At 27.7% G+C, this 26,451-nt stretch overlaps 2 protein-coding genes and 1 long non-coding RNA gene across 4 annotated transcripts; 1 reads left to right on the top strand and 2 right to left on the bottom strand.

The window, feature by feature from the left end:
- Positions 1 to 2,022: 2,022 nt before the first annotated feature.
- On the bottom strand, positions 2,023 to 25,100 carry LOC126898675 (piwi-like protein Ago3). 2 transcript variants are annotated; one of them, XM_050672954.1, is made up of 18 exons: positions 24,940 to 25,099; positions 23,343 to 23,614; positions 22,209 to 22,324; positions 20,298 to 20,483; positions 19,543 to 19,738; positions 19,280 to 19,470; positions 19,083 to 19,196; positions 13,806 to 13,968; positions 8,247 to 8,360; positions 8,014 to 8,176; positions 6,852 to 7,033; positions 6,409 to 6,699; positions 5,863 to 5,979; positions 5,313 to 5,510; positions 4,891 to 5,076; positions 4,674 to 4,784; positions 4,275 to 4,415; positions 2,023 to 2,435 (listed from the first exon to the last, which is right to left on the bottom strand). In XM_050672954.1, exons 2-18 carry the CDS (start codon positions 23,610 to 23,612, stop codon positions 2,349 to 2,351), a joined length of 2,826 nt encoding a protein of 941 aa, XP_050528911.1. In that variant the 5' UTR covers positions 23,613 to 23,614; positions 24,940 to 25,099; the 3' UTR covers positions 2,023 to 2,348. The 2 variants fall into 2 exon arrangements, 1 of the variants encoding a protein (XP_050528911.1); XR_007702340.1 differs by lacking the exon at positions 2,023 to 2,435 and having other exon boundaries at positions 4,397 to 4,415; positions 4,674 to 4,809; positions 24,940 to 25,100.
- Positions 14,021 to 18,679, bottom strand: LOC126898681 (uncharacterized). The gene is made up of 2 exons (XM_050672965.1): positions 17,434 to 18,679; positions 14,021 to 14,070 (listed from the first exon to the last, which is right to left on the bottom strand). The coding sequence occupies exon 1, from the start codon at positions 18,226 to 18,228 to the stop codon at positions 17,452 to 17,454; it is 777 nt and encodes a 258-aa protein (XP_050528922.1). The 5' UTR covers positions 18,229 to 18,679; the 3' UTR covers positions 14,021 to 14,070; positions 17,434 to 17,451.
- On the top strand, positions 25,065 to 26,071 carry LOC126898687 (uncharacterized). Its single transcript, XR_007702342.1, has 2 exons — positions 25,065 to 25,207; positions 25,861 to 26,071. It is a non-coding gene; the product is annotated as an uncharacterized LOC126898687 (long non-coding RNA).
- Positions 26,072 to 26,451: the final 380 nt, after the last annotated feature.

Genomic DNA, 26,451 nt, shown 5'->3' with positions numbered 1-26,451 from the left:
TTTTTTTTTTTTTTTTGTGACTGTTATTTTTTCTCAGCTCTCACTGAACCGATTTCTTTCAACGATACGTCAAAAGATCACAACAAATCGTACCTAGTCGAAGACATTACCCTCAAAAATTGAAAAAATTTCCATCGTTTCCCATAAATGGGCGAAACTTCCCAAAAAGATTACATATTTAAAAATCGCTAATTTTCTACATTTTTTCAATTTTTTTTACTTAGAACTGCCATAACTTTTTTAATAATGATTATATCAATATATTTTTTTTTATAGATGCATAATGTCTTTACCTAACATTTGATATATTTTTTTTATAAATGTGACCCTTTACCTGCCCACAAGAGGAGATTCAAAATGACAACTTTTTCACAAAAAATTAACATTTTCAACATAACTTTTAACAATGTTTCGGAAATACTGACACTTTTATATATACCTTAAATTAAAGCTTATGTAATATATTTTATTATGGAAAAAAAATTTTCGGACTTTATTTTGTCTTCACGGTGAAAATGGTTACCAAATGCTATTTTTGTGTGAAAATTCTCGATTTTATATTTTTAACTTTATAATGCTATAACTTATTGAAAAGTGTATGGACCAATACAATTTTTTTATGATAAATAATATTTATATCCTTCTTTCATTCGACATAAATATTCAAACATATTCTTGAAAAAAATCGTTTTCCTCGAAGTGTTCGAAGTGAAGCTTATATGTTTTTCTTTACTAGTACGGCAGTATATTAGTAGTTATATCTAAAAGAAATGCACATTGTCAACGGTTACGTTTAACATTCTATTCGAGTAATATGAATAACATATTTGTATTGATGGTTGTTATCGTATTTTATCATGATTATTTAAAAAAAAATTACACACACACACAGGTCGGCGTCACACGTCATTTTTTACAAACCATTGCACGCAATTAACGACCTAATTCGACGACGGCTCTGGCGGGTCTTTATCATAATAATTTACACTAGAAATAAATTATTCGCCCGTACTAATCGAGTTGCTCAACGACGACGTCAAAATAATGTAACAGAATAAGTCCATTGGCTAAACACGACTTATACTAATGGTTCCGGCTAATGTTCTTGCTGAAGATACAGCGGCAGCAACAACAATGGTTGCATTGTAAATACTATGTTATATTTTAACGTAAAAAGTATTTGTCACACACACACAGGGCCAATGCTGTATACAACAAACGACATGGTAGTAATACTATGAAATATTACGCCTACGCGTTATGTACATGTTCCATAGTTTTTATCAACGTTAAAAAACACAACCAATGTCGGTATGTGTAGTGTAAACACAGAAGAGGCATTCAGCATTTACAAAATATCGACTTTGAGTTAAACGTCAACGTCGGGAACAAATTGGCACGCCGGTATATATATGGTTGTGACATATCTAACGCGCACGACGTAATAGGGCACTAAGGGGCCCACATTATGATCCATAATAACACTTACGTTGGCATACAATTAAGGCGTTGTTATAGTCTAATCGTTGGTCAGGGTTCAAGCATGCACCGGTGGATATGGTAAGTAACCTGTGCACCCCCATTGTTTAATAAACACTTATAATAATTATTTTTACGAAGGAATAATACTAAATTAACCACTCGATTTCTCCTAAAATAATAATTATGGTAAAAAAATTATTTTTTTTTAATTTTACATATTTCTCCATGTATTAATTATTAAGTTTTTTTAAATTCATCCCTTATACATAACAATGTGCAAGCTCAGAGCAATTTTGGCCACTTAATCAGAAGATTAATATCAAACTTCATCTTTATCAGTTCATTACTGACTAAATGTTAAGGCATAGATACAAACTGGGGAGGGATTTTCCCCCCTAAAATTTTAGAAAAACTACATATATAATTATATAAATTAAAATTTTAGAGAGAGGAAAGTTAGATATAATAAGCCCTTCTAGAATTTTTTTTTGAAATTATATCTATGATGTAAGGGATAGAATATAAATTTACTCTAAAAAATAACTACCAATAAACAACATTTTTAATTTTAACAAAATATTTAACAAAATATATTTATAGCTTATTAATTTGGTCACAATATAATATACATCAGGATTGAGTTACAAATAAGTCAAATAATACAAAAAATCTTGCCAAAATAAATTAAAAAAATATAAATAACAGAACTTTACAAAAAATAAATTATGTTGATTATTAATATGGTAGACCTTCAACTAAGAACACAAATATATTTAAGATTATTAGTTCAAAAATTCATAATTACATATTGGGTAAAAAAAAGAACCATTACATCTTTGGATTGGTAGCCTGTATTATATTGCATATTAAAGGAAAAATAGAGTGTTACATAATTTTTCACTTGGCATTTGTCTCACATTTTGTCCAATAAGATAAGCTAATTTATGAGCGTACTGTAAACAAATGACAATTAAGTATAAAATATTTGTACATTAAACTAATGTCATATATTAATATAAAATTCAATAAATAATTGAGAATCTTTTGATTTTAGATTGTAGTTTTTGTGTCTGTATACACAATTGCTCTCGGTTGTATTAGACCAATTATACAAGACAATATGTCAAAACAAACACAAAACCTCTTGCTAGTTGAATAATTACAGTTAAAATAAAACAATCAATGTTTAAATATTAAGTTTCACTTTATATAAAAACTAACTTTTTTAAAACTGAACGTATTGAGAATTTTTTATTGATAATTCTTCAAACATTTACCTTGTTGAAGATATGATTTTTTTTTTTTTTAATCTAACTATTAACCAAGATTTATTGAAGGCTTAAAAATTGTAAAAATTTTTTTTTTTAATTTTTGATAATGCTCCAAAATATCTATATTTATTAAACCTACATTAACAGGTGGAACATTGTAGGACTAACAAACTCTATGTGATGTTATAAAAAAAAGCACATTTTATATTTTGTCTTTCAACCTATTAAATTTAAACTAATACAATGGATATAATTAACTGTTTTAACTGTTTGAATACTTAGATCAAAATAAAATGTTCAGTAGTAATATTTAAGACAAGCACCTATTAAACATATTCAACAAAATTTTTATTTAAAAAATTTCTTTTTGTATAAAAAAAAAATGTTGTATGTTGATATTAATAATATTCTACTATAATTAATTTTTTTCTTTTCTTATATTTATATTTATATAAGTTACCATTTGAAAGAATAATGAAGTGTTTATTTAATTATTGTTGAAACATTTTATGAGTATATGGTTTTCACTAAGTAATATAAATTGTATGTTTTTTATTTTTGTTGGTGTTTTTTATGAAGTATTAAATTCTCAAATGTTCATCCAGAGAGGTATATTTTATTAAAGAAAATTCATTATGCATTAAGTAAATCATATAAAATTTGATTAAGAAACAAAATTTTCTAATCATGAGTCTGAATTATTTTTTTACTTACAAATGAACTGAGAGGGAGCATAATAATTATGCTAATAATTGATATAATTATTATCATATCAAATTCTTTTATTTTCAATTATTGATAATGTTCCAAAAACCCTACCTTCTTTAAGCCTACATTAAACTAAAGCTAATACAATGTACTTTAAGATGAAAAAAACTATAATATTTATATTTATTTTTTTACAACTATTAGAATTTCTAATTGTTATTAGGCATTAAAACTAAAAAATCATACAATTTTTGGAAAAAAAGCCACTTTTATAAAATTTTGCATTGTAACAGAATGCTTACATCATTCTAAATTATTTAAAATTAAAGCTTGTTTATTATAATATATGATTAAAAAAAGAAAAAACTTTTTTTGCAAATTTTCCTTTTTGAGTAATGAACTTTTAAAGTTAAAAACCATGTAATATTTTGAAGATATTTAAAAAAATTTTTTTAATGTGTTTCAAATATGCGTTGAAGTGTTTTACAACAGTAATTATAATTACTGCCAGATACCAATCAATACTAATGTAAAAAATGTCTCAACTCCAATTTACTAAATACATACTGTATTTTACTTATAATATTTAAGTATTCTCTTAATTAACATTAATTTTAAATTTAAATTGATTAATCAACATAGAAACAAATTTTAATTATTAATTATGTTTTAATTAAGATTAATTGGGATACATATTTTTGTTAATTTGTGTTTGACCTAAGAGTAATCGGTGGTGACTTCATTAATTAATTCACTAACATCTCAATTTCTGATTAATAATCCATTCAGAAAAATAATTATCAATTTAAATACCTGAACAGGAGCTGGAACTTTAATAGTACCGCACCAATTGTAGTATAAATGACAAAGTTTGTATGATAGTCTTTGTACATTTTCCGTACTTAGCTTACAACTATTTTGCAATACTATATAATGGGTTGGATTTACAGTACCCTACGGAAAAATAAAAGCTAGTCAAATAAAGCTAATTTAATACAGAATGAATTTTTAATTTTATTAGACATCTTCAAAAATATAAAAATATTAATATTTCTTACATTTCATTGAATTACTAAGAATGTCACATAAAGATAATAAAATTACTCATTTAAAAAATAAAAGAATCATTAAATTTAGTTATAAGATACAAATTTATAAAATACTACGATGAAGTATGTTGTAAGTGTTGTAATAAATAGTTAAAATACAAACCTGTCTTGTATGTTGGGACACCAAAAAAAAATCAAAATGATTTCTTCTAGTTATAGTATTGTCAATTACAGTTCCTGGTGCAGGATTGGCATACTTCTTATCAGATATGTACTAAATCAACAAAAAAATATAGAATCTGTACAATCCAAATAGTTACAGAAAAAATTTATTAAAATTTTTGATAAAAAAATTACTAGTTTTTAACTTATGCGCTCACTTGAAACACTCGAGTATTAATTCGTTTTTGAACAATTACATATGTTATTTTAGGAGAATAAGATCCTGGGTAACTTTTAAAAGATTCTTCTAAATCATGCAATTCCATTTCTTCAACTTGCTTAAGATCACCATCTCCAACACCATCTCTGAATATGATTATTTTATCTGGTAATTCTCCATTTTTCTAATTGATGAAAACAAATTTAAAATGTATTTTGAAATATTGAATTTAAAATTTAGCACATAATGGATAAAAAGATTATAAACTACATCATAAATCAATTCACACAACACATTTATTAAATATTTAAAAAATGTAACTTTTTTAAACAAATAATTATGTAATATTAAATTATTATGCAAATCAATTTTATATTCAACCAATTAACACAATTGCATATTTAATTACTGATAACTTACCATCTTCCATCTTTGTATGACTTTATGAAATGAATCTTGAATTGACTTGACAAGTTCTTGATGGGTACTTTTTTGCATGGCAGCTACTGATGTCCACTGAGTAAAGTGTTTGTCAAGAGATGCAACAAATCCAACAACACTACTTACTTGTTTTCCCTTTTCATGGTATACATCAATACCTACTATCATTGTTGATTTCTAGAACATGAACATGAATGAATTATAAATTAATTTCTGAATAATGTATAACTCATTTATAAATAAATGAGTTAAAATAATTTTATTAATAAATTCTGAAGTTATCACAAATAAACTATCATTAAGATTATTAAAATATTTCAATTAACGCTGTTAATTGAATTCATCAACTTTTAGCATAACAATAAAAATGAAAAGAATGGACTCTCAAATTGTCACAATATGTTAAATATAAATATTTGATTTATGTTTATTGAAGACTTAAAATAAATAAAGAATACTAATATACTATAAACATATATATATATATGTTTAATTCTTTATTTTATAAACAAATAAATGAACAACTTACTAATGGGATTTCAACAGCCCAACATGATCCACCTAATTTACAATTCAGTTGTAATGCAATTTTTTGAGTAATAGAGAGCAATTTTTCAGGTCTAAATAATGTTCTTGAAACAATAACCTTAAAATAAAATGTACAATTTAAACATTTTTAGAAAAAAAAAATACAATTTATTATACGTAAAAAAATACTATATTTCATGTGTCTTTTTAAAATTGCACTTCAAATCATTTTTGGAATGCTATTGATTTAATTTTATTTATACAAAATATTTTAAAAGTAAGGAAAAACAGTTACATACAATAATAATAAAATCCCTTTACTTTACTTATTGAACATCTTACTTATATTACTTACTTATGCTCGAAGCCAATATCTAAAAAATATATTTTTTTTTATATCCCCAAATTTTATATTAAATACTACTCATATAATTAAAACATTGCTATATATAATTATACCTATTGATATTGCTTGTGATAACAAGTAATTCTTCATAGCCCAACACATTAAGACATACCAATTCATAGTTAATATTTTAAATTATACCTGTGAAGGAATTCCTAGTTCTGCACAACAAATCTTTTTTACAGCATTATACCTATCTTCTCTTTGGTTTGGAAATATAATAACAATTAATTGCATATCACAGTTATTAGAAATGGCTTTATTAACAGCAGCAACAAAACATTCCAAACCAATTCCATTTACTTTAAATTTAATTGGAATGTCTATATCCATTCCTAATACTCTTCCACATTTTATTAATGTATTACAAAATGAGTTTGCAACTTGTTCTTCTCTTTGGGTGAATAAAATTGCCCATTTTTTCATGTTAACCTAATAAATAAAATTTATATAATTTGAATATTTTTAAGAATACTCAAAGCAGTCATAACATTTTTATTGCTATCTCATAAGTATACTATTCGCAGTAAAAAATTATAATAAATTTAAAGGATATTTAGTACTTATGTTTCTTTTTGTCTTACAGCAGCAAACATAGCGTTTTTTGTAATGTCTATACCCCAATCCACATTTTCTCTCACTGGTCTTCTGATTTCATTCCCAAAAATGATATTTTCATTTCTATAAACGGGTCCTTCGAGTTTCACAGGAATAGGTCTCAAATTAAGACCCCAATCTTTTAATTTTTTACTTGCAACCTCATGTTCTAGAATCAAAAATATAAAAAAATTTAATACGTGCAATTCAATAACTTGATATAAGATTAGTCAGATGTAATTTAATAATACAATATTTAATTAATTATTAACATATACAAAGCAAAAAATTACTATGCCATAGCCAACTTTTATAGATTCTTAATTAATGGTTTTACTTAACGAGAGAAAGGAAAAGGGCTAGTTTTCCCTAATTATAATAAGCATAAAAATTTAACACACATAATCAAATTTTTAGAAAAAATATAATAATTAACTATACTAGTAAAAAAAAAAGGTGCAGTACTGAGTAAAAACAATGACTGGGCTAGGGAAATAGGTGTAGGAATAATAAAAGCAGAAAGAGCAGCTTTCTTTTTAAAAAAGTTCTTAAAGTCAAAAGTATTTTCCAAAAAATTTAAAGCAAGGCTGTACATAGCAATAATAAGACCCACACTCACATATGGGTGCGAGACATGGATTACCACAAGCAATACGAAAAGAAAATTGAGAACTTTTGAGAACAAAATGTGGAAAGTAATATGTGGACCAGTATATGATAATGAAAAAGGAACATGGAGGAGATAGTATAACAAAGAACTGTAGGAAGAAATAGAAATGGCATCAGTAGTAAATTTCATCAGGAGGCAAAGGATCTCATGGCTAGACCACATATGGCAGCGTAATGAGGACGATATAAACAGAGTAGTCCTGGAGTGGGAGCCTACGGGAAAAAAACCTCGAGGACGACCAAGAAAAACATAGTTAGATGTAGTGGAAGAGGACATGAACAAAATTTTATGGGTTTAAGATTTTGATATTACTTTTGGATAATTATAGTGAAAATCAGTACAATCATACTATTATGTACTCCTATACTCTTTAAAACCCTATTTACTGAGCATGCATTAAATACCTTTCAAAAATCTGATAGCCTAAAAATGTATTGTAAGTAAATCTTAAAACATCTTATTTATATTTTACATCTTACCATAAACACGTTCCACAAAATTCATCAATGATCCCTGTCGAACTTCTGGGCTAACTAAAGTATACGCATGCAGTGCTTTCATTAATTTAAAATTAGTCTTCATATTCTCAGTTAATCCAGTTAAATTACATAATTCTGGAACTAAACTTACGGTATCATTTTCCTACAAGTTATATCATATTCAAAAACATACATAAAATTTTCAAATGATATAATAAATTATGCATACTTACCGAACCACCCTTTTTACATACATCTTTTTTTTTAGCTTTTGAAATGAGCAATGGTTGTTTAAGACTCTTAATTTCAATGTTATAGTTTGTTTTATAATAGTTCACATATGAGGTCTAAAACATAAATTTCCCATTTAAGTATTAAAGAAAATGTGATATTCGTTATTAATAGTGTATCAGAGTATCCGATGTATTTGTTGTAGGATAACAAATATAAAAGGTTATGTTTTTTTGTTATGTACTTAAAACAGTGATTCTGACTGATTAACAAATAATGTTTTTATAGTGTAGTAATAAATGTAATAAGCAATCAAATGTTTTTTATTTACTTTTACATTACTTAAATATTAGGGGGACAATGAGGATGTTGTTGGATGAAAAAGTGTAAACTTAGTCGTTAGTATTCACTTAAGTTTATTATTATTATTTATTTTTTTATCCTTTTATTACTACATTGAATTTTACACAGTGTGGCCCCTCTAAAAGGGATTCAACTAGCACAAAAAACCTCTCAGTTATATCTGAGTGTAGTTCAGCATAAGTAAACTTGTTGTGATAGACATGGTGGTTAAATATAAAATCAGTAAGGATTGAAATCTGTCTATAAAAAGCTGGATCAATTTTTTTTAGTCAATTTTATTGAAGATTAAGGTGTCTGTGCTATATAGGTTATTAGATCCAAAGCCTATGCAGTGCTACAAGAGTTATGAGACCCAGTGCTGCCGCATTCTATTGAATATAATATTTGTGCAGTTTTAAAAAAATCATAGTTTTTCTAGTTTTAGATATCATTCTTAAAAGTGTAAGCTTTACAATAAACATGGGCATTTAGTTATAGTATATACAAATAAAAATAGATTAGGTAACATAGCTTTAAGTGATGTTAGTAATAATGGTGATGACAGTAATTGAAAATAATTATATTTTTTTAATATTAACATGGAAATATTGTTCTGTTAGAATTTGTTAAAGTAAAAATTAATGACGTTATTATTAAAATGGCAATAAATTCTGAGGCAGCCGATTAATGATAACTAAATTTTTTGACAATTGGCTAAATGTTAAGTTAAATTGAACTAACTAAAAATTAAGATTTTTTGATAACTTTGTTTTAGAACCAATAGGTGTATTTAACACAAAAATTGAGTTTAAAGGCAAGATTGTTGAAGAAAATTTTGTAATTACTAAAAGTGTAATAAAAGCGTATCCTTTCATTGGGAGGGGTCTCATGAAATTATTTAATATATCATTTCAATGAGGAAGTGATATAGAAATAAAATTAATAATTTATATACAGAAGATAAAGTAGAAAGAATCGTAGAAGAGTTTGAAGATGTTTTTGAAAATAAATTAAGTGAATATAAATATTTTAAAATCCACTTAGAGATTGAAAATGGGGTCAATTCCACTATTTTGTATGCCATTTGAGTACAAAGTGGCAGTAGAGAAGAAACCTGGTTTTAAGCTGATTAAGAATAAATGTTAACTTTTTAAGTCGTGTCAAATATTTTAGTCACGTAATTGATAAAGAAGACTTAAAAGTAGACTCAGATTAAGTGTCAGCTATTTTAAGGGTATCCACGCCATCAAATAATCGTTCTTAGGTTTAGTTAACTACTATGGTAAGTTTGTGTCTAATATGTCAAATATGTTAACACCCTTACATAATATTTTATAAAGATTTAAGAAAACTTTATATCAGATAGGATCTAGTACATTATAGTCTAAAACTATCCGTGGTGATTTCATGTAATGCTTCTGAAATTGGTTGTACTAGCACACAAATTTTCTCAAGGTATAGAGAAGCTTATAAGTTTTGCATAACATACCCTTACCAAATCTGAATAAAACTAATCAACTATGCATAAAGAAGCTTTAGCAGTTGTGTGGGGAGTTTCAAAATTTTATCAATATCTTAATCTGATCACAGACCATTAGTGCTATTTGGGGAAGCATTTTTCTGCTCAGGGTTTAATTACAAAATTAAATATATTAAGGGTACAAGTAATATTGTTGCTAATAATCTTTCATGACTTCCAATAGTATGTTAGGAGAATAAAATTAATTTTAACCACTTTGAAGACTCAGATGCTATTAGGATATTTTACCAGTCAGTTTTCTACAAATTATATGTGAAATGTGAAAAAAATTGTATTATTATTGAGTGTTGTTAGATATTTGAAAAGTGATTGGCCAATTCAAATACTAGAGTAATTGAAACCTTTATACAGGCATAAAGATGAAATATTCAATGAAGACAATGTCTTATTTTGGGGACATAAAACTATAATACCTAAAAGTTTAACTAATCTTTTACTTAAAGTTACATGACACACACTTGGGAATCTAAAAGATGAAATCTATATCATACTTTTAAAGGTCAACTTTAGATAATGGCATTGAAAAAATAGCTAGATCATGTAATATATGTTTAGAAAATATATCAGAACATAACAAATGTGTTTTTACCAGATGTCTTCAAACAAGTCAAGTATTTGATTTTTTCTCGCCTTCCTTTGTTCCTAGCCTATCAACTCATCATACCTCTTTAACTTCGCCTTACTTAGGCACACTTGGCTTCTTTGCACAAGCGTTTATACTCCATCCAATCTTCTCTACTTTTGATCTTCTGCCATACTTTGAATTGCTTTTTCTTACTTTCTATAATTTTTGGAATGTCTTCATACCACCACCAGGTTTCCTTGTTTCCTGGCATTCTACTCCTACTCTCACCAACAATCTCCTTTGCAATATTCTTAACACAACTAGCAAATCTATTCCACACATAATTTATGTCTCTTTGAACATTCCACACTGTCCTCTCTTTTACCGTCTTGACAAACTTTTTTTCATTTTCCCCTTTCAATTTCCACCAACAGATTTTCGATTTTCAATTTTTCTCCCGTGTTCCTTTTGTTTCTGTTTATTCTTTTATTTTCTTTTTATTCTTTATTACATTCAGCACTTTTTCCTCAAATATCAATTTCATGACTATAATCCTGTCAATTTTCCTAGCTACTTCTACTACTTTACTTTTCAATTCCTCATCCATTATTATCCATACACCATTCTTTGTACTATACTTCCCTGAGTATATTATTTTATACCCCTCACCTATTTCCCTTGATTTCTCTCCTTTCCACTTTGTTTCCTGCACACAATAAACGTTAACTTTTCTCCTCTTCAATACATCTACTAATTCTCTACTTCTACCATTTAATGTTCCAACATTCCAAGTACCTATTCTTAATTTGTATCTATATTTCTCCCTTATACACAAGTCCAGCCTAGAGTTAAGTGGTGATGTCCCTACACCGTTGACACAACAAGCATTGGGTAGACCTGTACACATGACTGTTGAAACAGCTACCACACAAGTAACTAAATAAAAGTAAATAAAGTAACTACTTTATTCCCTCTCACCCGTTGTCCCCGCGTACATACGAGATAGGACAATTCGCCTAAGTTTTGTTAAGGACACATCATGCTATTTGACAAAAAATTTTACGCTAGCTATCGCCCTGACGCAACCTCATTAGTTGCCTCTTACGACTGGCAGAGGGTCCATGGAAATATTCTTATCCCCTATCCACAGGGAAAATAATCTATACATAGTTAATAGTCAATAATAAAGATTTAAGTAAACAATTACTAATATTTATTTTGATCGATCATTTTGCTCTTGTAAGTTTATGTACCTTTAGCTTGGTTGGCGATTACTACTTACTTTTATATTTTACCGGTTTAATAGTATTCATTTTTTAAAATATTTAATAAAATTTATATACTATATATTTACTTTATATAAGTTGTTATAAATATGTCATTGGCCATGTGTGCCACCGAACGGACGGAGCGCTCTCTTAAACGTAGTATATTCAAACGTAATGAACCAGTTAATTATATTGAAATGCTGTTAAATTTAGTCAATGAAACTGAAATAAACATGAATGCTACACTCGTTCTTCAAACGCGAATTAAAGACATTGATATTGTTATGACGGATTTTCGAATTGAACAGTATACAGTAACCATATTCATAGTGAAGACAAAATAAAGTTCGAAATTTTTTTTTTATATTAAAGTATATTTTTATTATATTAGTATATTTTCAATCCCTTTAATTTCCCTTTTTAAAAGGAAAATGGTAAATAATAATAAAAAAAAAACACATCATAGTAAAATTAATACCTTCTTAGCTTCGCAACGATGCTAAAATGTTCTTAATAATGATGCGTTTATATTTTGCAAAAATCTAAGACAATTGTAGTATTTACATTCTTTGAAATCGACTAACAAATAGGACCACGTGTGACTTTACTTTGCACAATTGTTTCTAATGATAATTACTTTTTCTATCTTTGTACAATGACATCGTTAAGTCATGTTTCTTGCACTCAAACCATTATATAATGAAAAGATCCTATACATTAGTTTACGATAAAATTTAATTCATAGATTAAGAGAACTCGGTACCCTTTATCATTGAAAATTCTTCTGAAACGCTAAATTATTGGTTTAGACATAATTTTCAAAGAATTGGCAGTTTTTTTACATGTAAAATGTAAGAATTTAATATATTCTTACATTTTACATGTAAAAACATTTATCAAAAAATATCATGAATATCATAGTGAAGACAAAATAAAGTTCGAAATTTTTTTTTATATTAAAGTATATTACATAAGCTTTAATTTAATATATATATAAAAGTGTCAGTATTTCTGGAACACTCCTGTAAGTTTTATAACACGCTTATATTAGTTTCACATGTATGTGGGTTGTGTGTTGTATGATGTGTGTTTGTAACTTTCCACGTGGCACATGTTATTATTCTCGCGTATCCCGTCGTATATGACCATGAGACTAGACGTCCTAATGCATTCACCTCACCCTGCTCACCACACACCAGAAACACTAATCCTGTATAATTTTATATTTTTGGTTTTTGTACCCATACACGCGTACGTGACATCAATTATATATATATATAATACAAATTTTTATTTTGACTGACCAATATCGCCCGCGTGTAATGCGCCTTACGTATATATATTTATATATTCCTACCACCGTTTATACCTTAGGTATAACGTTCCCCTCACCTACAAAACAAGGCTATACCTAGTATAGCCTTTATTCATTAGGCCTTCCTTGTTTTTAACCACTTTATTCCCTCTCACCTGTTGTCTCCGTGTACATACGAGATAGGACAATTCGCCTAAGTTTTGTTCAGGACACCTCATACTATTTGACAAAAATTTTTATGCCTGCTGTCGAACTGATTCAACCTCATAAGTCGCCTCTTACAACTGGCAGATGGGCTGTGGAAGTATTCTTAGTCTCTATCCACAGGGAAGTTAAGATAATGAAGGATGGTAAATTTTATATAGAAAAAGTTATATATGAAATGTAAAAACCAAAAAAAAATTGCAACTACTTTAAAATATCTTATCATTTACAACATTTGTATGATTAAGAGATTTTTTTAATTAGAAAATGTTATGCATCTAAATATTATTAAACTTATCATTAACTTTAAGAAAAAAAAATTGTTACCTGTACACCATTTTGTTCAAAAGTTGATAATGGTGTCATACTAAAATCAATATCATCAATTCTATAAGTTTTTCTGTTGTAATGTGTTATTACTGTAGAACCACACAACGCAGCCATTATTTCTTGTTTACAATCTTCTTGTTTTGATTTCATTATATCAGTCCTAAAAGATTACCATTTTTAATTAAAATTCATATATATATATATAATTATAACCTTATTTCAAAGAGGTATAATTAAGTGAACTGTACATTCCCATTAGTTCCTTTTATTTAATAAAAAAAAAGGTTATTAGAAAATAATTTACTATATACAATGTATAATTATATTATTATATTATATTATATTATAATCAACGCCAAGCGGCTTTTACAAAATTAACAGACAATAAAGAATTGGACAACAGATAACAACTTAATAGACACATAACTTATACTAACTTAATATTAGAGAGAAAAAAAGACATGGTAAATAATAAATAAAATATACATGGTGTAAATTGTATAAAACAGGATGTGAGCACTTCGTACTATAATTGGTTAATATTTTATTATTTGCATTATACATCATCCTTATAAGTGGAGCATTCCTGGAGAAGTTAGTTTTATTGGTGGGGATATAAAAATTACACTGAAGCCTAGTATTACTAGGAATCCGAAAACATAGTTCTCCAAGAAGCCTGGGAGCATGAACTTGACCTTCGATTAGACGTTGAATAAAAGTGATACCAAAATTACCACGCCTAACAGAAAGAGGAACAAGTCTCAGAGCTTGACTTACTGGCTCGTATTCATGTGGTGGATGAGGAATGTTGAGGCAATAACCGGCGAAACGCATAAAACTACTTTGTACACGTTCGATCCGACAGATATCAACTGCGGTATATGGTGACCAAACAATAGACCCATATTCAATAACCGACCGGACAAGTGCGCAATAGAGAGCTAAAAGGCACTTGGGNAACAGGACTAGTGCACTATAGAGAGCTAAAAGGCACTTGGGAGAGCTGAAATTGGTTGAGTGACCTCTTATAAATCCCAAAACACAAAAAGCTTTGCTGGTTGCATAATCAATATGAGGGCTAAAATTAAGGGAAGGTACAAATAATATGCCTAAATCATGGACCTGATTAACGCACTGAATAGATATACCATCAAGCTTATAGTCAAAAGATATCACTGACTTGGAACGAAAGAAAGTCATTACTTTACATTTAGAAATGTTAAGAGATAAATTAAACATACTACACCAATTGGTGAATTTATGAAGGGTATTTTGGAGAGTGAGGCAGTCATTGTTTGAGGTAATCATGTGAAACATTTTAGAGTCATCGACAAAAAGTAGAAGACGACAAGGGGAAACAACTGAGCACATAGTGTTAATGAAAATATTAAACAATAAAGGACCTAAATGGCTGTCTCGTGGAACACCAGACGATGCCCGGAAGAGATCAGAAGACTTACCGAAGAGGCTGACAAATTGTTGTCACCCACTAAGTTAAGAAGTAAACCATGATAAAAGTGGCTCGCCAACACCAAGTCTATCTAGGATATATAGAAGTGCATTGTGGTCTAAAGAGTCGAACGCTTTAGAAAAGTCCGTATATATCACATCAACTTGATTACCCAATTCAAANTCGAACGCTTTAGAAAAGTTCGTATATATCACATCAACTTGATTACCCAATTCGAACGCCGCGTGAAGGTAAGATACNAAACGCCGCGTGAAGGTAAGATACAAAAACAACATGACTAGTCGCAGTCGAGCGACCTGGAAAGAAACCATGTTGGTCAATTGATAAGGTGGTTAAGAAAGAACGTTCAATTCGTTTCAGTACTATATACCCAAACAGTTTACCTAGGATAGGAAGGCAGGAGATGGGTCTATAGTTAGCAACATCAGCTGGATCCCCAGACTTTAGAATTGGCGTAACTCGACTTATTTTTCACACGGAAGGGAAAACCCCTTCTGCAAGTAATTGATTAAAAATTAAAGTGACTGGTAAACTGAGAGAGGCACGGCAGTGATACAGTAGATTAACAGAAATACCATCAGGGCCAGAACCACGAGCATTTGACAAAGAGTTGAGCTGCATTAACTTCATCAATCGAAATTGACAAATTAGAAGGAAGGTGTGAAAATTGATTGTTTGTAAGTTCATAGGATAAATCATTAGAGGTAAATCGAGGGTCACCATACACAGATGAGAAGTGAGAGGCAAACAAAGAAGAAACTTGATCACCAGAAGCCTTAGACTCCCCTAGATGAACCTCGTCTGGTATTGTAGAGACATCACGTTTACTTCGAATAAATTCCCAAAATGATTTAGGATCTACACATAAGCGACCTTGCATGTTACGTAAATAGTTACTATAGAGACGCTTCGATTCAAATTTACATTGTGCACGCAGTTGAGAGAAATTTGAATAACGATTAGGACCACCAAACATTTTATACTGTTTATGCGATAGTTTTTTCTTAGCAAGAAGTTCCTTTAGCCTAGTTGAGACCCATATAGAAAAGTTGAGTTTCGAAAGTTTCATAATGGAACATATTCATGAATACAGACAAGCAGTAAATTCTGTAAGAAATCAGTAGAATGATCTACCTGAATCTAAGGCGTTATACCAATCAATACTCTCTAATCTATGAATAATCCTCTCATAGTTAGCATTTTTAAAATCATAATAAGTGTGTTGCGAGTCAAGCATAGGAAAGGCTGAGGGAAAGGGGCAGGAGATGGACAGGGCTGGGTTGTAAATGTCACATGGAACTAATGTATCAGTAGTCTGCAGGACTTGAGTGGAATCATGGTTGGTGAAAATTAAGTCAAGAGGGGATCCAGTGTTATTCAGAATTTGGTTCTTCTGGACGAAGTGAAGGAGACTAAATTGATCACCAACAAGGCGGACCTTGTCAGTTATACTTCCTGTATACACAAGACCCGAATCACAGGCGGACCAATTGACATTGGGCATATTGTAGTCACCACATACAAAACCAAGATCATAGTCTTTAGATCTCCAGACCCGGTCAAGAGCCTCAACATGACTCTCATAAACAGACAAATTTGTGCCAGGAGGTAAATATACTCCTGCTAAAAAAACAGAGAGGCCNGCCAGGAGGTAAATATATGCTAAAAACACAGAGAGGCCCCTGTATGGTGTGAGGCTAACAAAAACTTGCTCACAAGTGTCATATGGGGTCGTAATTAAGATTGGTCTTAGCTCTTTTTTGATGGCAATTAAGGAAACCCCTCCCCGAAGACAGTTATTTGTGCGTGCGTTTTTATCGCACCTAAAGATTAAATGCCCATCAAAACCTAATTCGTAATTAGTAATGTCATCAGAAAGCCAAGTCTCAGTAAGAATATAAGCATCATAAGATAACGAAATGAAATTAGTTCGGAGATTAAACAATTTACTATGAAGGCCACGTACATTTTGGTAGTAAATATTAAAACAATTATCATTATTAGGCATAACATTAAAATTATTAAACTTAGGGTACGGTATAGATGAAAAATTAGTTTTAATATTTTTAAAATTAGATAAAAATGAGTTGAAGGTAGAATGAGAATAGCAGCATAAAGTACAGTTAATATTATTTTTACAATAATCATGCAAACCAGAGTTGAAGTCAGGAACTAGTGCGAATGCTGAGTAGAACTCGGATGGTGATTGGTTCTTCCTCTGGGGTTTTTTGGACCGGCTTTGATAACTGAGGGTCCTCCATTTATGTATGAAATGGTAAGATCTGAAGAGCCACCATCCATTTTACTTTGCAATTCGGAATGAGCTTTATGTAAAAGTTCTCGTTCAAGCGTGGTTTTGTCACGAACAATACGAAAATCAGGATCAGGTAATATTCCCATTCGCATTTGTGAATTAAAATTAGAAATGAGCTGAGAAGCATCGGCCTTGGATCGGCAAATTATCTTCAAAGGTCTCGGTTTCTTCGCATTATTATTGCCTAGGCATATTAGCTTAGGTTCAATGGGTTCTGGTACAGAAATTTGTCTGAGATGATTTCTAAGGGAAAGCAGATCATCTTTAAGTCTTAAGGCAGCAGTATTTGCAGCAGACTCAGGCACTCCATAAGTGATTGCGTTAAATTCAACTTTACTACGTTCAGTGGATTCACGTAAAATCATAGAAAATGAATCGCTAGAGAGGCCAGGTTGTGATTCCAGAACATCTATTCTTGAGCGGAGCACTGAAATTTCTGCCCGAAAAGAAGCATTCTCAGTAACCAGATCTGCTACTTGAGAGGTGAGTGACGAAATGCTACTTTTAAATTCACTGAACTGCGACGATTGAGAAGTAGATAGCGATGCGATTGCCTTCATAATGTCAGAAGTAGTAGGGGATTTATGAGTCTGTGCACGAGTATTTGAGGCAACGGAAGAGGGTGATGAAAGCATTATTGTGTGCAAAAGTATTGGAGAAAAATATGTATGTAATATAAATAATATTAAATAAAAATGCTTAAAGATACCTCCTTAAGAACATAAGAACGCAAAACAATGTACAGAATTGTATAATACTACACCAGCTAAACTGGAGGTGAAACACAAGTCGATAAGAGAAAATGAAAATGCCCAGCGTTAAAGTCACCAAGGAACAGCTGATTGAAACAGTTTATTGATAAGTTCATTGTTGACAAAGCTTGGAGTTACAGAATGGTATAAGCGTACTTAATATACAGTAAAGATCCAAAACTTCGATTCTTACAGTTAATCAGCCAAAATGGAGCTTGAAAACATATGTAAGTAGAAATGGCACAAAGACAAAACAAATGGAAGCGTCCATAAAAAAAGAAGTACATACACATTAATAAATAAAAAAAAACTGATGAGAGCAAATTATTATCACTGTTATCATAATACTTGACTATTATACAGGATTTTTGTTAAGTTTGTAATGAATAAATATTTATAAGGATAAAAATTCACCATATCTTCAATAAAGTAAAAAATGCAATTATATTATCATTCTCCAAAAAAAAATAATTTTAATTAGAAGCAGCCAAAAAAATTATTTGGATTGGGTTAGGAGATTATGCAACCATAATTTTTTTGTTTTGATTTTATTATATCAGTCCTAATAGAATGTTAAATTGATACTAAAATTAGATATTTATTAAATATTTAAGTTATCATATAATTTGCTCAATTTTGATACATACAAAAACTGTTTTTAACTTAAAATGTTTAAAATTACAAAAAAATTACACATTACTAAAAGCATAATAAGACCAATAATATATATAACTTACATTATTTCTAAAACAGACTGTGTACGCAAAACTCTGTGCGACACTTCACAACACAAATATAGTCCACTTTCATATTCATCAATTGAAGTGATATAACCTGGCCACACCTCCAAACTAGTAACAGAATTTATTAAAACAGATGTTAGTAAATGAAGAAAATATATTATAAAAAAAATTATCATTCAATTAAAACATACTTATACTCTTGAACTAATATTCTTTTAGTAGGATCATATACACTTCTACCAAATTCGACTAAGCCCAAAACTTTCATTATTTGACGAAGGAACACATTGTAGAAATGAATACAATCACGCAGTGATGTTTTACGTTTAAATTTTATTGTTAATTTAACTTCAGTATCTAATTTACTAATAAGGATAGTTTCCTAAAAATAATTTTTTTTAATTAATATTTATCTTATCTCATAATCAAAAATTTAATTTGATAAATAACTAACATCCTGAGGTAGTTGACTAGGAATATACAGAGCTGTGCCATCAAAAGTCTTGACAGGAAATAAATCTCTGTGCTGATTAAGTAATGCAAATCTGGCTTGCCTGGCATCAACTGGAGGATCATAATCAACCCTATATTCATAAATACCTTTGTTTTCTTCAAGTGAAATTTTTATGTAATTTGATGATAATTGTACCCTAGAAAAAAGAAAAAATTTAATTAATTTTTACTGTACAGATTAAATACATAACCTAATAAGAATAAAATACTAAAATAACAAATACATAAAGATAGAAAATGAAGAAAATTTTTTAACTAGAATAGCAATGTACATGTTTTATGAAATATACTATTTCGATATTTAAAATTTATTAATTAAAAAAAACTAATGATGTAATTGGATCAGATTAGTACAGCTATACAATTATAAGTGCTAATTAATTTTATTTTTTGACTTTATAGTAGTTCACTTCATAAAACGTAAGTAAATTTATATGAAAATTAGTTATCATTATACAGAAAAAGAAAAATATTTTTTTTAATTAATTTTAATTTATTTAAAAAGTCTATTTTAAGGTCAAAAATAGTAAAGGTCAAATAATGTAAAATTAAAAAATTCAAAAGAATAAAGCAAGTTAAAAGAAAGATAAAAGAAAGATAAAACTAAAAGACCATCTAATCCATGGGTCATTAAGGGCTTACTAAAATATTGATAAGTTAAAAGTTTTTAGATTATATATTTCACTTGTTACTTGCATTTTAAAATTTTCAGAGGGCTTTACTTTATTTTGTTGAACTCTACATATAACAGGAGGTTTTTCAAATTTTTGTTCAATATGAGCACATTTAGAATTATCTTGTGGTAGTGGCAAGTTAGATTCTTGATGCCTTGTTGTTTCTACAGGAATCTCAACTGATTTTTGAATTAATTGTTCCTGATATCTATCAAAAATAACAAATGAATTATAATATAATTATACATATTAATTTTAAAGGAAAAATAGAGTTTGGCTTGAATATGTGTTTAATGATTTTACTACATATAATAAACTCAAGCACATAAATATCAAACAATAGAAAAAATATTATTTAAGTAATATATATTATACACGACAAAATTGAGGATAAGACTGAAAATAAGCTTAGATTGTTTGGTTATATCATGAAAAGAGAGAAATTGGAAGATGTAAAAACGGTTATGGAAATGAATGTTAAAGAAAGAAGAGGAAAACCAAAACAGATATGGTTGGATGTAATTGGGGATCATATGAGGGCTGCTGGTGTGTTAATAGATTGTGTTAAGTGATAGTTTAGGATGCAGTTAGACAAACCCAAATAGTAGAGGGAGGGAGTAAAAAAAGATATTATAAATGACAAAATAAATATTTTTTTGAAATACAACATATTAGTTGCCCAATAATGATGTTTTTCTAAATTAAAAATTAGCATATAATAAATTGTATGAAATTTAAATAAGACAATCACTTATATTACATTAAGCTTAAAATATTTCAATATACAGGTGGAACTCATATAAATTATGATCTACATAACATTGTATACCTTTTTTTTTTATTATTCAATTTTTACAATATAGAACTATATTTAAAATATGTTTTATTATTTTTTGCAATTACAAAAATTTTTTTATTAAAATTTTTTTTAATATTTGAAGATAGCCATTTTATAAATAAGTTTTAAAGAAAAATTTTCATATCAAAAACTTTTATTTTAATTCAGTAGTTACGTTTATACATCATTTAGAAGTTTGTTAAATTTTTATTTTTTTACAATTTTCATATGGTATTAAATATTAGTCCATACTATGTTAAGTACGGAAGTAAACACTTATTACGTTATTTACTAGTAAAAGTACACAATTTCTTTTCCATGAAAATTATTAACATTTGAATAAGCATTTGTAATTGACATGGAAAAACAAGTAGTAGTATAATTAAAAAATTATAGAAACATCATTTAAAATATGTTTTTAATTAAATAAATTCATATATCATAAATTTAAATGTGAATAATAATGAATAAATGCATGTATTATCGAATCTTCTGATAAATTAGAATTAATATCCTATAATAATATTATTACAATGATAGAATCATGCAAATTAATAATTGTTTTCACTTTTAACTTGACTAACTATCAAGCACTTGTAGTTGACATACAATAATGTTTCTAACTTTTGTAATAAAGATTAGAAATAATCATTTCAGTAAAAGCGCATTAAACATTATTATTATCTATGGAAAAGAAATGTTAATAGTAAATAATGTAATAAGACAGTTTTTACTTTCATCCTATACATGTATAGAATGAACTAACATAGGATACCATAGGAAAATTGTAAAAAAATCAAAATTTAACAAACTTCAAAATGCTGTATAAACGTAACTTCTGAATTAAAATAAGAGTTTTTGGTATTAGAATTTTTCTTTAAAACTTATCTATAAAATTTTTTTGTAATTGCGAAAAATAACATAAAACATATTTTAAATATAGTTCTATATTATAAAAAATATATATATATAATGTTAAGTAGATCATAAGTAATATGAGTTATCGGTTAGATCTGTTCCATCCTGTATTGTTTTATACAGTAAAAGTTACTTTTAAATTTCACATTAATTTTTGTGTTAATATTTCTATAATACCTTAAGTTTTTTAGATCTACAGAGCCTAATGAGAGTCCTGATACGTCAGGAACATTTTCAATGGTTTCTGATTGTTGAACTATATGCACATTAGGTAAGCCCCTGGCTAATAAAGCCTAAAACATACAAAATTAAAAATAAGTTATCAAAATACTTCATAAATATAAAAATTTGATTTCTGTTTTTCATCCCTAGGAATTAAGGAGCTAGTTAATAAGATAGATTATTTAAATAAACATGTAAATAAGACCCTATTACATAAACTTTATATTTTAAGCTATGCTTTAATGAAAAAAATTTGAAGACCCCTTAATTCAAGCTTGGTAGAATTACATTATAACAATATTCAAATAATGGAATATTTAAAGTATATCTATTTATTATGATAAACAAAATGTTTTATAAATATTTAATTTAAGTAATTCACACTTAAATTAAAGAATTTTTTAATAACTATGTTTCTATATGCTATATATCTGATATCAAGTTCTCTGTACAGTTCTCCACCCAGACTAATTTTTTCATCAGTTAAAATATGTAACATTTAAAAAATATAACTAGGTTCATTAATATTTTAATTCTTCAAGTGTTTTTAACAATTATATATTACACATTTAAAAAAATCCATTCTAGTGAATAGTGTAGTATAAACTTACTACTTTTTATTAAGTATTAAATTATACAAAGCTAAGTTATTAATATTAAGCAATACTTTTTTTCAAACTGGGCATGAAATAACCTTCTAAGTATTAAAAATAAGATACAAGTACTAATATAATAATTTTTGACTTATTAAAATTCTACCATAGGTGAGCTTTTTAATCATGTATACTTTAGAAGAAGTGCTTGGTCCGTCACCAGAGAGAGGGATGGCTGACTTCAATTACTGAACAGATCTTTCGCTCAGAAAATGTAGCTACCAGTCAGTCATAAACAAGAGATAGTGAACATAAGGCATTGCCACATTATCAATTTAGCCACACCGTCCCTCAAAATAAATGAAAATTATAACTATTAAATAATAAAAATTAGACTAAATAATTAGATATAAATATTTTAATCAAATGTAAATAATTCTTGAAATAATATGAATATATATTTTTTATTAATCTATATTTAGTTTAACAATTTTACCCGTCGTCCTCGAACAGCACATTGACGTGCTACCACAAAAGCATCATTACTTGGGCTTGGTTCTACAGAAGTCAAAGGTGTTACAGGAACTGTTGATAGAATTGGTATTGAAAGAGGTGCAGATATAACAGGAACTATTGGGGCTACAGTTTCAACAGGAGTTGCAGATGCAGTTGTTGGGATATAAGTAACTTCGGGAGGCTTAGTAGCTTGAGCTTCATTAGCTGTCATTTGAGCAATACGACTTTTCAAAAACCCTCTTCCAGCCATTTCTAAGAACAAAGTAATAATTTGATTAAGTAAATTTAAAATATTAAGTATTTTATTTATTTAATAAATAAACTAAGAATCATAACTAATTTTTTTAATGTTAATGTGGTATAATGAAAAAATAATAATTAAGTGGTTCAGGTAGTCTGACAAACTGCTCGATTTTATAATGATGTTTTAACTGTTTAAGATTGTGTATTTTGATCTTTTTATTTGTAAATTTAAATATTATTATAAATATGTAGAAGTCTCTCTAACTTTACTAAAATAAAATCTAATTAAACTGTACCAATAACTGATAAATGTGGAAAGTAAGTGGAGTTATTAAATATGAGGTGTTTAATCCAGACAATAAAAACTATTTAACTTCCATTTTATGTCAAAACATCACTACTAACTTAAAATACTGGAAATAAGCCATTCATTACTCTTTCTTTATAAAGTGCTCTTAGAGTATTTAACCCTTACTAAATAGATAAAGCTTTATAAAAAAATTTTTTGCTTGTGTTCAATTTCTACAAATTCAAAGTGTTAACATTTTTACTAGTAAATAATAAATTTTAAAAGTTAATGAAAAATGCAATACATCTTAACAAGATGAATTTTAATTGAAACTATTTTTAGGTTTTATGAAACCTAAGAGAAAGTGGAAAGAAAATTTTGCAATATTAACAATGAAAATTAAGTACGAGTAATGATAAATGATTCGAAATTGATTGATCTGTAAATAAAAAAAATTCTGATTATTTATCTACTTAGTTTTGGATCGATAAAATTCATGTTAATTTTTTGTACGTTTTTAATCTATTGTTATGGTTACACTATGAACCTATATTGAAGGTTTTCATTAAATAGAAATTCAAGTTAATGAATAATGTAAATGTTTTTGTACTATGTTATTGTAATATTATACAAAGTATAACTAATATCACGATATTAATGTCTCATATATATGTAGTACTCTCCCGCATAAGGCTTAGATTCTAACTCTACCGTGAAAAATACCAGAACAATTTTTTGAAATATCGATAATCATATAAAAAACGAGATTAGAACCGCAATATCTGATAAAAAACAATACACGGAGCCCCGATTTCTCTTAAAAAATAAAAAAAAATATCCAAAAACAATTAGGTTTACAGGGGTACACTTCATAAACACACTTACGACAACACTGAATATAAGTTATTCATAAGAAAGTGTATGAGTGCTATGAAAGTGTATGAAATCAATGACTTAATGACATTTAATATTTTTTAAATGAACGTTAAAATCTTTATCTCCTATAAATTCAAATTATAATCGCGTATTAAAATTATTAACTTACTACTTTAGTTGTTAGCTATCAATATACTTATATAATAATACAAATTGATACCATGTAGGGTGGCTGAAATACACAAAAATAAAGAAGAAATTATTTAGAGATCACACAACATATTCCATTCACTACAGCCAACGAAATGAATGCTTTTAAGCGTCTCACATGCATAATATGAATAATTCATTATTTAATACTTCAGGCATGGTTTACATTTAATTAGCCTAACAGATGGCGCCAACTTCAAGTTCAAATAATAGGAATCGTTAATTTGGTAATAATCCTTTATATAAACATAATATATTAAACGACTTTTATCAGCAAAATATTTTTGAAATGGCTAAAACTAACACAAAATTTTCTATGTTAAGAATAATTATTTGTTATAAAATTATAAATTTATTATCCGAATTTTTAACTCTAATAAACTGCGCATATAAACATTTAATAAACAAATTTTTTCTTAATAAATATCTTAGGTATTTCTCTTTTATTATATACATTTTTATGGAAATCTGATCCTGCCCACAAGGAGGATTCAAAATAGAAAATTTTACATGAAAGGTTAACCTTTCAACTTAAATTTTGAATTTAAAATTAAAACTATATTAAAAATATTATTAATTTAAAATTAAAAATATTTAACTCAAAAAACTTATAAAAATATCATATACGCATTTTGAGAATAATTTTACCATAATCAATGCTAAATACATACAGTCAGTATGTGTTTAGCATTAATAATAGTAACATTGTTTCAAAAGTACTAATCCGCGATTTATTAGTACTTTTTGTGACTTTTTTAATCAAATATTTTTTAGTTTTAAATTAATAACGTTTTTGATATAGTTTTAATTTTAAATGATATTAGCCACAAGTGATCACTTTTTATTATATTTTATTATTTAACTTTTGAAAATGTTTCAGAAATTTCCAGATGGAAAACCCAACCCAACCGGAAATTTCCAAGCTTCGAACAAATGTTAAATTAAAGTTTATATACTTTAAATTATAAAAAAATTTGTCTCAACACCATATCTTTTTAAAACTTTTGATTATATATTTTATATTATAAACTTTAATTAACTATTACTTTTTAAAAAATGTATAGATCAATACAATTTTTTTTTTATTGATATTTTATACATTTTTCTTTCATTCAACATACAGTGTCTTGAAAAATACATAAAAAAGTAAAACATTTTCAACTTAATTTTCGGAAATGTTCTGTAATCATGTTATGTAAAAATGGCTGTTTTATATGCTGTTATAATTTTTTGTTCAGTTATTCATGTCTATATTTCAGGTCAAACTATATAGTAATATAAAAGGGAGGGCTTTTTACTCCTATTTAACTCCCAATTTTACAAAAAATAAATAATAAAATATTTTAAAATGAATTATACATTTTTTTAGGGGAAATTTTTGCAACTTTTAATGTCAATCCAATAAGTATATTAAAATGAAGGGACTTCCCTTTCAAAATACAGTAGTTCTAACTACCAATAGAGGTAACAA

This window comes from Daktulosphaira vitifoliae, unplaced genomic scaffold, assembly GCF_025091365.1.
Source record: "Daktulosphaira vitifoliae isolate Bord-2020 unplaced genomic scaffold, ASM2509136v1 Scaffold_2, whole genome shotgun sequence".
Lineage (NCBI taxonomy): Eukaryota > Metazoa > Arthropoda > Insecta > Hemiptera > Phylloxeridae > Daktulosphaira > Daktulosphaira vitifoliae.
The sequence above is the reverse complement of the archived record's forward strand: the minus strand, read 5'-3'. Positions and strand labels throughout refer to the sequence as shown.

Coding starts and splice junctions, on each gene's coding strand:
- LOC126898681 (XM_050672965.1), bottom strand. CDS start 18,228: ATGCTTTCATCACCCTCTTCCGTTGCCTCAAATACTCGTGCACAGACT.
- LOC126898675 (XM_050672954.1), bottom strand. CDS start 23,612: ATGGCTGGAAGAGGGTTTTTGAAAAGTCGTATTGCTCAAATGACAGCT. Junction 22,325..23,342: donor GTGCTGTTCGAGGACGACGG/GTAAAATTGTTA, acceptor TGTATGTTTTAG/GCTTTATTAGCCAGGGGCTT. Junction 20,484..22,208: donor GTAGATCTAAAAAACTTAAG/GTATTATAGAAA, acceptor TATTTTTGATAG/ATATCAGGAACAATTAATTC.